The 12178-nt window shown below is 40.2% G+C and overlaps 1 protein-coding gene across 1 annotated transcript in view; it reads left to right on the top strand.

Moving 5' to 3' along the window:
• The first annotated feature begins 293 nt into the window (after nt 1-293).
• ARHGAP22 (Rho GTPase activating protein 22) overlaps nt 294-12178 on the top strand; it is a 132193-nt gene continuing 120308 nt past the window's right edge. Inside the window, exon 1 of the mRNA XM_074874009.1 lies at nt 294-494. Within this exon, the coding sequence (XP_074730110.1) occupies nt 312-494 (183 nt within the window). The 5' untranslated portion in view covers nt 294-311. The remainder of the gene's footprint in view (nt 495-12178) is intronic.

Raw genomic sequence — 12178 nt, 5'->3', positions numbered from 1 at the left:
GCTAGAAGACAGTAATGACTTGCCACAAAGAAAGGTAGTATGATCAGTGGAGATATCATGTCACTTCGAAGGTTGCTAGAATGAACAGTACCAAAAGGTTGATGTTCGTCTTGTGTTTGACTATCATGAACTTGAATATACACCCTGACAAACAAGTACCTGATCGAAGAGGGAGCATGCATGTAATTGTCTGTCCATGTCTGAGAAGAAAGTATGGAACTGGTATTTCACCTCTATGTATGTGCTTATCCTTATTTATTTGTTTCATCTACTCTGTAATTGCTTTTTCAGCCCGATCAAAGAGTTTGGTGATGGGTGAACAGATTGGTCCTCCTCCCTCCAGACCTTCTTCTCCAAACCCTCAAGAACGTGTGCTGAAGTGTGGCTGGCTGAAGAAACAAAGGAGCATTATGAAGAACTGGCAGCAGCGGTGGTTTGTGCTGCGTGGGGACCAGCTCTTCTATTATAAGGATGAAGAGGAAACTAAACCTCAGGTATGACTAGAGAACTGTAGGGCATATTGGTTGTGACTTTTATGTGGATCACAGTCACTGATTTGACAGCTCATTTCAGTTGTTCTCTATCCCAGCCAAAGCCATACTTAAGGAGGTTCAAAGGCAAGAGACATTGCAAGGAGACTTAGCTACTACCCAGGCAAGTAGCAGAGCTTGGGAGAATGTTAGGAGGTGTTCAAATACTCCAGACTGTAGTATGGTCATCTATGAGACTGGAGTTTGGCAGGAAGAGCTATAGAGCTCCTGATTACTGAGGCAGGAGTGAAAAACCTTATTTAGTCAGCTGGGACTCACTATTTCCCAAATAATCCATTGTTAAGCATAGAGGTGAGCCAGCTGCTTGGGACTAGCTTGTGTGGGTAAGGTATGTAGGTTTTGTTACATGCTAGCATGCAGGATTTGAGGATGGGCTGTAATATGTGTTTTAGTGTGTTTTATAGACACCTGGGAGTTACTGCTTTTCTATGCAAATTTTGAGTAAATTCTTTCTCTGCAAAACTTTGTGCTGTCTGTGTCTGGAAGGAAGAGTGTGTGTCTGACAGCAAAACAGAGTGGCAAACAATGTGACCTTCTACAGTACGGGAAAAAATTAAACTGTCTGAAGTTTGCCTTTTTCAAAACTTTTAGACTTTATGGAACATGAATGAAAGAGAACACTTCTGGTAGAAACCACTGATTAAGTCCTGCTGTGCAGTATGTATTGGACAGTATCACAGAGCCATCCCAAAGTAGACTGAAATAAGATGGACAGAGGAAAGGGATAGCATCAGAATGTTTAGGAGCTAGCAGAGACAGAAGAGGTCAGCAAGTGGTTAGACAATATAATAACAACCAGTAAATGATAATTGAATAAACTGAACCACAGTAGGGCTACTTAAAATGGTAAGTTGAAATCAGCTGTATTGGTTTGTCCATGGGACAGCAAATGTGTACAAGACAGCTTTCCAAAGCACATTTATTCTTGCAAAAGACTTAGGAGATTCTAATTAACTTTGTGCCAAGCAGCTGTAGGGCAGTTTGATAGTGATATAAAGGGTGTAATAGACAGTCATCATGCAACATTCCCGTGGGCACACAACATGTTTAACTTGCAACTTTTTGGTAGTGAATATTTAAACATTTTTTAAATAAAGTGAATACTGCACAAGTATGTCTCTCTTAAGCCAAGTATTAATTATTGGAATTTTTGACTAACTTCTTGCTGCTTCACATGCTTTTTTGAGTGTGTTGCTGGTCTAGCACCAATTTCTTACAATTAAATGTGGTTCTCTAAAACAAGTTATAACCAGAGGACAGTGCTCCTGCACCTAGGGTAAATGCAGACCTGAGGACTTTGTAATTGTCGGTCTGGACTCAGCACTAAATTCAGGATGACTTTCTGCTTTTTTGACCCTTCTATATCTACAGCACTTAGTGGAGGGCATGTGTTGCGCTACAGGATGGGATAAAGCTTACAGCTGAGATGAAGAATTTCTTATTCGAGTTCTTCAATATGCCTATAAAATATTCTTGCAGTATTTGAGCTAAGGGCTTTCCTAATTGCTGTAGGATATTATGCAGCATATTTAATGTAGCTGTTGTTTTGACTGTCAGGCCTCTAACCAGAGTCATTGAACAGAGGGAACATAATTGAATAAGCCAGACAATGTCCCTGTACTGCTGCCTCCTGATGAGTCAGTACAGGCATTACAGAGTGACAGACAGCCTGTGTAATATCACCATCCACACACTCATTATAGCCTATTATTAAACTGCTTGATACAGCTGCATGCTTGACTTACACAAATTTCATTGTTGAGTGAGAACAGAAATGAATTTTCCCCTGTGAGCCTGACACATGCATGGTAGATGTATGAGGATGTTGGCTGTGTCTTATGTCTTGCACTTACCTAATCAGGGATTTGATCCATCATTTATGGATAGTCTGCTCTGTAAAGGCTAGAGACTTGAACACAATCAGGTAACCTGTTGTTGCTCAGGAGTCTGCAAGCAACTGCTGGATTTAGCACTTTTAAGACAAGTACCTTATCTTCCTATACAGTGCATGGGGAGACCTAGACAGTTCTGAACTGTATTAGTGCATATGATGAGGAAGGAGCTGCCATGGGTAGTCACGTTGGAAAGGGTTTCTTTAACACTGTCCCTTTCTGGGGACAGGGTTGCAGTACACTTATGACTGGGGAAGCCATTTCTGTAGGATGATACAGGACCATGTTCTGACTATTCTTGTTAACAGTTGCAAACTAGGATTCACATCTGACTTCAGCTAGGACTGTATACATCCCACAGGTGAGATGTACTTTTCAACCTGTAGATAGCTATTTTTTGGGATTCTCCGGAATAAAGGGACAATGGTACAGGCATGCGCACATGGCTTAGGAGGACAGCTGTGACTCTGGGAGATCTTTGTTATGGGCCATGTAGATATTTTCATCAATTGATATTAATCCCTAATTTCCTTCAGCTCTAAAGATACTCATGCTTCTTTTAAATCTTTGTTTTAAATATTAAGTATGGCCTGCAAGCTTGTGTGCAAAAACCGAATCAATAGCTTCACTGAAATCCCCATTGATCTCTTGCCTACTTGATTATTTATGTGTACTCTGGAAGAGGGTCGCATACTTGACTCTTTCAGATAAACAATAAGAGATGTTTATACCATAATGAACATTTCAAAAGAGAAACCTTAAACAATGTCTTTTTGTTTATGGATGCTGCATTGCCTATTTTTATGAAAACCTGTCTTCCAGGTCCTTAGAGGGAATTATAGATATTCTTCCCTTGAAAGAATCCCCTGAAAAGATGGAGTTGTAATCTATTGACAGGAGAATGTCATAAGCTTACCAGAGTGAAGAGGAGTTATTCTGTGGTCTTAATGGATCACATACAGTTGAAGGTGTGTGCATTCATGTGCCATATGGCATAGTTGCAGAGTCCACTCTGTCAGACTGACTTCTGTGCCAAAGGTTAGAGGGTGAACTCGCAGCCATTGCTTTTCTTGCGTATTTTCTCAGGTGCCCCCATGAGGAAGGGGGAAAGGAGGACTGACCGGCAAAGAGCTTTTGAGGCTCCTGTTAACTCTGTCAATAGGTGTGTGGGTTTTTAAAGTAGCTTTGGGTTTGTGTCTGTTCCCAGGGTAGGACGTAGCATGCACTCCTCCCTGACTTCCAGGGGAACAGAAGCCACTCTGCATCTAATTCATTAACCTTTCTTTCAATATTGACTTGGTATGATAAAAGGCTTTAGTGCATCTACAGTGGGCTTGAATTTTGCACTGTAGAAGACAACAGAATTTTCTAGAATGTGTTCTGGCCACTGGACTCTAAAGTTGATGTTGTATATGATACTTCTCTGTACCATTTTGGAATAATTTCTGATGTATCTGCAATCTTGTCATGTTGCCTTTCCAGTGTTTTCCTGTTATCTTTAGAATGCCTTCAGTGTGTCTTCTAATTTCAGTGAGCTTCAAAGTCAATGTAGGACAATAGGAATGGGATGGAAGGGTGTTGAAAGTTTATCCTGTTCTGTTGACCTGTTTTTTTTTCCTTCATTTTAAAACTCGCAACCGTTCTAGATAAACCACTCAGTATGAACTTTGCTAAGTACCCTCCTACATTGTGTCCTTCCACAGTCTTACCTTTTCACTAGCTGGGGGACAGGAACTGAACCCTGACAGTGTCCTGCAGCACTACCTAGAGAGCTTACTAGAGAATTAGAGCTGACTCTATTCTAGTCAGTGAACAGCGATAGCAACAATGTGATCTCCACATAACAAACTTTATAATGTGATACCCAAAAGAAGAAGTGAGAGTAGCAGGGCAGCTGCATGTGTAATAGGAAGTGGGGATCATAACACACAAACTTGGTGAATGTTTTTATTCATTTCACTGGATACCTGGAGAATACTCATTGATATTGGTAATGGGAATTAACTAGCTGTTAGCTAATACCTAGTAATAGCAGGACATTTTGACACTTCTCCCTCTGCCCACCTCTGTCCTCTTGGACTATCCACAAGTTTTCTGAGAATTTCTTGTCATTAAAATCCACCTGGTAGCTGTCTGTTTTCTCTTTCCAATCTAGGGTGCACTTTGCAAGGTGAAGGAGCAAAGCTGTACTTACATATGAAACAGACTGGAATTTTATCCTTTGAGTCATTGTGGAGATTATTAGCTGCTAATGAAGAGGATTTTGGTTTGGGTTGGTTTTTTTCCTTGCAGAAACAGACAGGCAACACATGGAAAATTTTTGAAATAACCAGACTTCATTGTTCCATCTATCCACCAGCAATATGCAGGCTGGACTGTTGCTGTTACTCATACCTGTAGGTGCTCCCATAACCCTCTGGTCCAGTGTGATTTGTAGGTACATATTGACTGAAAAAATACATAAATCTGTTACAGCCTTGGCTTAGAGGTTTCTAAAATGTATTCAGTTTTGGAAATCCTCTGTGAATTTCCCAGTACTGACAAGTTTTTGAAGGCTTCTATTCACAAAATACTCTCCCAGACAAAATCTAGTTCCAGTAATGTTAGTGAGAAACTCTCCATTCTTTTCCAAAAAATGCAGTGTAACAAAAATGGACTGTTGGGTAACTTCAGGTGAAATCTTACTTGAGAGGGAAGTAAGGATTTTTCTGGACAGGTGGAAATCTGACAGTGTCTAGAACACAGGAGAGATGAATATTAAGGTGTGAGTTATTTTATCTCTTGGAATCTGCATTCACTTTTTCCTTTATTTCAGAGAAGTATGAAGTAAGCAGAATGTTAATACTGCTCTGAGCTGTGGAAGACTGTAAACCAGCAAAAAGAGCAGGGGTGCTTGGGCATTGGTGGTAGCCCAGGCTAGATATCCTACTAATTTCTTCTGCCCTTAAAATCTATGAAACAGTCTGAAGCTTACAAAGCTCCAGAAAGTGACTGTTTCATTTATAGTGTTCTCAGATATTGATGAAGCTCAGGCATGCCACATCCTTAAACTTTTTTCCAGTGGTCTAAGAACAGACCCTTTTCCTGCCACTTGGTGGAGAAGTGATTGCATAGCAGTAATTTAATAAGTATCAGAATGTTAACTGATCATAGTAACCGATGTGTGTGGCCTTAAATGATAGCAAGTCAAATAACTTTTTCTTGAAAAATGAGTGAGCTCAGTATATCCATGGTTAACTACTACATGTTATTGATGCTGTCTTTTTTTTTTTCCCTCCACCCTCCATGTTGCTCAGTGGCAGTAATTACAATGATGCTTCCAGAAAAAAGGCTAGCATTGAGGTTCCTATGGAGTGAGAGATGGGAAAAGAAAATTGTATTCTCTGCCTTCACTACTTCTCCAGTCGGTTTCCATCTTTAAAATATTCAGTGGTTGTTCCTCTCAGTCATTGACACCAGTGTAGCTCTTCTGACATTCCTCCAGCCTGAAATATGCAGAGTACATCTCCAGTGATGACTTGGATGCAATAGTCTTCATTCCTCTGCCTTCCAAATATAATTTAAAGATCCAAATTCTCTTTAAAAAAGGAAGAAAAAACCACCTTTTTACTCACACAACTCCTTTTCAAAGATCTTGAACTAGTTTTATAGACTCAGTTTTCTTTTGTGGAAGCAGCTGCAGTTACAGGGACATTGACAGTATCTTAAAGAGTGAAGAATTGTGATGCAGACAACTTAGTTGTTAGATTGATGTAACGTGGCAAACTTGTAGTTGGGTATGTCCTGTGGCACAGTAGATCCACTTTGTGATCCAAAGTGCCAATTTGAGAATGAGTCTCTTGAAAGGATCATTTGCTGTGGCTGGAGTGACAGGGTTGTGGTTTTAGCCCTTAAGGTTGCAAAGAAGTCTTCAGTATAGCTGATGCAGGAATGTCTGCTGGCAGTCCGAGCTAGCAAGTCACCTTTTTTGTCCATTACTGACAAAACTCTTACTGAGTGTCTAGATGATGAATAACAGAGGTAAGGGAGCTCTTCTACAAGTTCATGCTTGTGTAGCCCTGGAAAAGTTCTTCACAAATACCTTGGAAAGCTTCCTTTGTCATTTTGCTCTCTGTTCCTGGCCTGAGACATGAGGATCTGAGACAATTGACTTATCAGTTGAACCTTGGGGTTTATCCTTAGCGTGCTTTAAATATGAGGCAACTTGATTTCTATTTCTTTCACTGAGGCTAAGGCTAAGTCTGGTCATGGGATAACTTGGGCTATTTGATCCTTAGAAGTTAGGGTTGGAGGTAATTCATTGGTATAAAGCTGTTGTAGAAACTTTGTTCCATGTTAAGCTAATAACAAGATGTTCATGTAGTCAGTTCATCATCTTTGGCCTGGGATTCAGAAATGCATACCCGAGGGCAGATTTGAGCCCCACTATTCCTGGCCTCCCATCTTGTAACAGTGGCTAAAGTGCTGTGTTCCAAGTCATGGTATGAGAATTGGGATGATCAGTGTTCTGGCACCAGTTGTGTTTGTTGAGGGACTCAGTTAAGGAAAGGAAGCTTTCCACTCATGTTTCCTGTCTCACTGGTTTTCTTTGCCAAACCGTGGCTCCACAGAGCCTGGTCCAGGGCAGGACTTCTCAATTGGTCTTGTTAGGGAGAACTACAGTAATACCTTTAAGGTATGAACACTTTTGTCCTCTTAAGATTCTCCCCCAAATCACCAAGGCCCCCAAAAGAGCACAAGGTGATGTTATCATCAAAAATTGGATTTGAACCTGACAGACCTTCCAGTAAGCTGAACCTGTTGCCTGGCCCTTGAGCTGTTCAGCTATCTCAGGCTCTCAAGGCCTCAGGGAGGGAGGAATAACTTAATCATGCATTGAAGTTTATTTCTGCGGCATGTTTTGGCATATATCAAGTTAGACCTTGGGGAATTTAAACTGGTTTAATCTATCATTAATTTACATCCTAAGCAAGATTGCTAATGCAGTCTGAGTGGCTGCTGGACAAGGACACATCAATCTGTTTAAATTTAGCAATGCCTTTCTACCAGTGACAGCAACTGTCAGAATTGATACACCCTCCCAGCTAAGACGAATTGTTTTTTTCTACCTTTTCAGCTCTGTTTATTTAGAGTTCTCCATAGTGTGCCAGACAGACTGGGCAGCTGTGAGCTAGGTACCCTGTTACCCTCTGGAGAAGCATTTCATCCCCTAAAAGGACTGGTTATATATAAGATAGAAGAGCTCAGCACAAGTCACTGACATAGGCAGAGAGAAGTGCACAAGAAGCTGATCTGAAGATCTTTGCTCTATATACACTTATGACCTAAAAATACTTTTCAGATAGGCCTAGGTTGCAGGCTTTTCTTGTTTTTCATAGGTAGAGTGAATGTCTCCCAGTTTTCCTTCCTGAAAAATCATTCTTCTAAGTTCTCTTATTTCCCTACTCTTCTTCCTGTTGTTATGCTACCAGCTCTGCTTGCTGTGACCTCACTGCACAGCTGAATGGGGTGTACACTGGTAAGGACAAAGTAGCTATACTGGTGTACAGTTCCCATCACCACTGTGGCTGCATCAAGTCCTTCATTCCTTCCACTGTGCTGTGTCTGTGGCTGCTTTTCTGTTTGTTTTTTAAATGAGCTCTGCTACATAATGATCTTCGTCTTCTCCATTTCATTAAAGCTAGTTAAAATGAGACTAAGAAACAAGTCACTTCAATGAGAACTTTCTACAGAATACATAAAATCAAGTATGTTCTGAAAAGGATGAAAAAGGAAGTGTATTTTGACTGGGAAAATGCTTTGGTTTAGGGTGTTAGTTCAAACAATTTATGCCTCTGTAATCTTTTAGAGTAAACATTACCCTCATGTACCAAAGGTGTGTCTTGCTGAAGGGGGGCAGGTGACATGGCACCATATGGTGCATCAAGCATGGAGAAAGTCCATTTGCTTAGTTTTGAAGCAGAAGGGTGATGGGAGGCAAGCAAATTACAACCTCTGGTAGTCACTGTAGTATGAAATTCTGGTTTAACCCTTTTGACTTCATAACTGACTTCAGTTTCCTGCAGAAAGGTGGACTTTCTGAAACTCTGTAGTCTGACAGCACTTTTCTGTGAACTGCTCCTGCTCTTCACTGTAAATATACTCTGAATCTCCTGGTCTGTGTATACTGCTGTACATCTTCACCGTTCCATGCTATAAAACAGCAAAAAGCTGGCATGTATGTTTTGCCTAAAATATGTGTGACTGGACTGTATGCCTTTGGCGAGTTTACTAATTCAGGCTGAGGGAAAGAACCCTCCACAAAAGCGTGCCATTTTCTGAAGTAACACAGGGCTTGATTCAGAGTCCTGGGTTGTGCTTGATTATAAATGTGAGGTTTAGGCAACTGTTTCAAATGGGGATTTATGCTTGCTTTATACTACTGGATAAGGAACGCCAGACTTCTATGTTGTGCTGGCTTGTAGGTACTACCCATTTTGAGACTGACTAGTTTTGATTAGAGGACTTTAAGAGAGGGCAGTACCTTAGAGGAAGAAAGACACGGTTACTGTCCCTTCAACAACTTTTCTTTCTACAAAATGTAAATTGGTCCTCAAAGGAAAGCAGCTGTTAACACTTAAAAGGATTCCATTTTCTGACAGAAAAACAACCATTGCTGGCTTTCAAATGATACCTGAAGCTCTGAAAGTCTGATCAGCTGGGATCAACTGATACAATATTAGTTTTTATTGCTATATATATATTTCTAGCTTGTATTAATAAGATAAAGACCTGAAATGTAAATTTACAGCTGAGAATGCATAAACATTGTATCTAACTTAAACCAACAAAACAACCTTGAGCTTTTTTTTTTTTAGCCAACTGTGATTTTTTTTTTTTTTTTTTGGGGGGGGGTCCTTTCTTGTGGCTTCTTGGCATTCTTGCCTTAGGCTATTCTGAAATCCTTTCTGGTTTCAATTGTGTGACACAGATATTTTAGTTTTCCTCTGCTTGTGCTACCATTTCCCAAAGGATGTTCCATATACTCCTAAAAGCAGGAAGGGTTTGAATTTCTGTGTGCAGTATTAAAAATTTCAGTTCTATTCTTCATAAAGAAACTTTTTTAAAAGACAAAACAAAGAATTGTGATCGACCCACCTATACACATATCCTTACCCATGTTCTTCAGCCTCAGGTTGACATAGGAGCTAATTTCTTTTTCTCTCCTCTCTTCAGGGAACTTTGAGACAAGCAGATGCTTACACTAACAGTTTTGTTCTTTTTACATCTTGAATATGGTGCTCCTAGGAGCATGCTATGAAAGTACTTTAAAACTTGTGCATTTGGTATGAAGAAGAGGTGGGGAAGGATCATGGACCTCTCAGTACATCCAGCTAAACCATTTTTGTTTCAGAGAACAGCCTGATAGAAACCAAACTGAGAAAACGAGTCTTCCTGCTCAAGCCAAAACTTGAGACTGCTCCTTGTCAAAACATTCTAAGCTTTGGATAGAAGCAAGATTCAGGGTCCTGTCTTTGACAGTCATGCTGTGTTCCCTTGATCACTGTTTGGTCTTTGTTCCTGGCTGATATAATATTCCAGGACTCTACCTCTACTTTGCATGAATCTCGTGAGTTGCAGTGTGCACAGGGCTATAATTTGCTTGGGAAATTTGCCTTCACTTTCTGGGAGAAGACAGTTTAGATGTGGTGTGATGGGTGATCTGATCTTACTTAGAAGCTGGGACTTCATGGTGGAGGTTACACTGCAGAGAGGTACTTCTGCCATCTGTCTCATCCTCTTCTAGTTCAGCCCTTTACCCACTTCCCAGCTGAACACAAAGGCACAGCAGCTCTACTCTGACATTCTGGTGGGCAGTGCTCCTTGTTTCCTTCAGTAGAAGAAAGGGAGGAAGAAGGCATGTTCAGATCCAATCATTCTCTTTCCTTGCTCCTGGAGCACAGCAGCTGTGCAAGTTGCAACATCCACATTTTGCAGGGGCTGCAGCAGGAAAGGAGACAAATGTCTGCCCAGTGGGGCTGCATGATGCTGTTTTGGGTTGCACAGCAGAGCCTACTGCAGAATGGGGCACAGGGCAAGGTACTGCTGGATAGCGTGTGTAGATTTCTGTTTAATATCTCTTTCATTCTCATTTTCTGTCTTAAAATAAAAGTTGACTTCTATGTTCCATATTTTTCCTTCTTATTGTATCTCTTGGCAAATAATAAATTTCTGGGCTGAGTAGCCTTAGAACCAGGAGTATTTAGTCTTTCACTGGTTTCAGCATGTTCTGCTTACAGTTCAGTCTAGCTACTGGTGTCGGGCAGTTGTTAGTTTTTTATGTGGACAGAATGCAGAAAAAGTATATATAATGTCCACTTTAACACTTTACTCTTCCCTTCTAGGATGCTTCGTGGACTCAGCAGGTGCTGGCTTTGACCCCTTGCAGAGTTTGGCTGAACTTCTCTGGTGCTCTTCTGAGCTGTCCCTGCTGTCATCATTATGGGCTTTTTCCCTTTGATTTCTCAAACGTATGTCAAATGTGTTACGAAGAACCTTACAATGTGCTACAAAACATCCAACCCCATATTTTGCTGTTATGCTAAGTACAGAGTTTTTATTTTTGAATTCAAGGAAACAAAATTGAGATAGAAGCGTAAATACACAATTTCCTCAAAGCAAACCCAAGAATATCTAAATTGAAGGCCTCAGTACAAAATCTGACTTAAGAGTGTTTCTTTTTTTTTTTTCTTTCATGATTGTTTTTGCTTTTACGTTCTATAGAAGTAACAACAATAGTCCGCACTGTTGAACATTCAGCATATATGCAATGTGGTTGGGGTAATTTTGCTTTTGGAACTTCTATTTTCTGTTTTGTTTAGTTGATTGTTTTAATGTAGTAATACTGGGGTGCTGTTGCACATCTGTTGGATATAGAATAATACTTGTTGTATAGACTATGAATACTCAAATTCAGAGTGTCTTGCATATTTCTACCTTTTAACTATGCACTGGCCTGCAATATGTGATTAACTGTAGTAGAGTTTCATGAATTCTGGGTGACAGGAATTTCCTGCTCCAGAATGTTGATCTGCTCGTCAAGAGGAGCTAAATGAAGGTCTATAGCCTGATGCCACTGAGGCATGGAAAAACATGGAAGCAGGTTGCTGAATCTGTAATGACATGGCAGTTTGAGGTCTGTTTTGTGAAGAACAAATTTGAGTACTTGTGAGACACTTTTAGTCTGCAATGAACAGATCCGTTCAAAGCAGCAAGTAATTTTATTAGGGTGGATTGGCAGAACTGGAATGCCAACTTGTAAACCTCCATGACTTGGAGTTTATTTCCTAGCTGAAGTATTTTCCATATCAAGCATTACTGTTCTGGTAACTTATTTGTAGTAGTTTTTATGTTCTGTGTTCAAAGAGAGTAAAACTCAATTCATTTACATTTAATACAAGCTGGCTCCTTGGTTTATTACAGTGGTTTCTCCAAACAAAGCATCTGTATGAAAATGTATTACCAAGGGGCAAAGCCAGAGAAGTTATGCTGTAACAGATGTAATGAAAAATAATACAAGTGACTTCTCTATTTTATGGAGAAGTTTGCAAAGGTCATATGATGGGTTGGTTGTCTTCTATCCATTGAAATCCTCTATTTTGTCTCATGAGATGCTATAATTATATTACTCAGTAATATGGATCTGGAAGCTGACAAAGAGCGTAGCTGGGATTTGTTTTGATTACAAACATTATG

This window comes from Strix uralensis, chromosome 7 (genome assembly GCF_047716275.1).
Source record: "Strix uralensis isolate ZFMK-TIS-50842 chromosome 7, bStrUra1, whole genome shotgun sequence".
Classification (NCBI taxonomy): domain Eukaryota; kingdom Metazoa; phylum Chordata; class Aves; order Strigiformes; family Strigidae; genus Strix; species Strix uralensis.
This window is presented reverse-complemented; position numbering and strand designations above follow the sequence as displayed.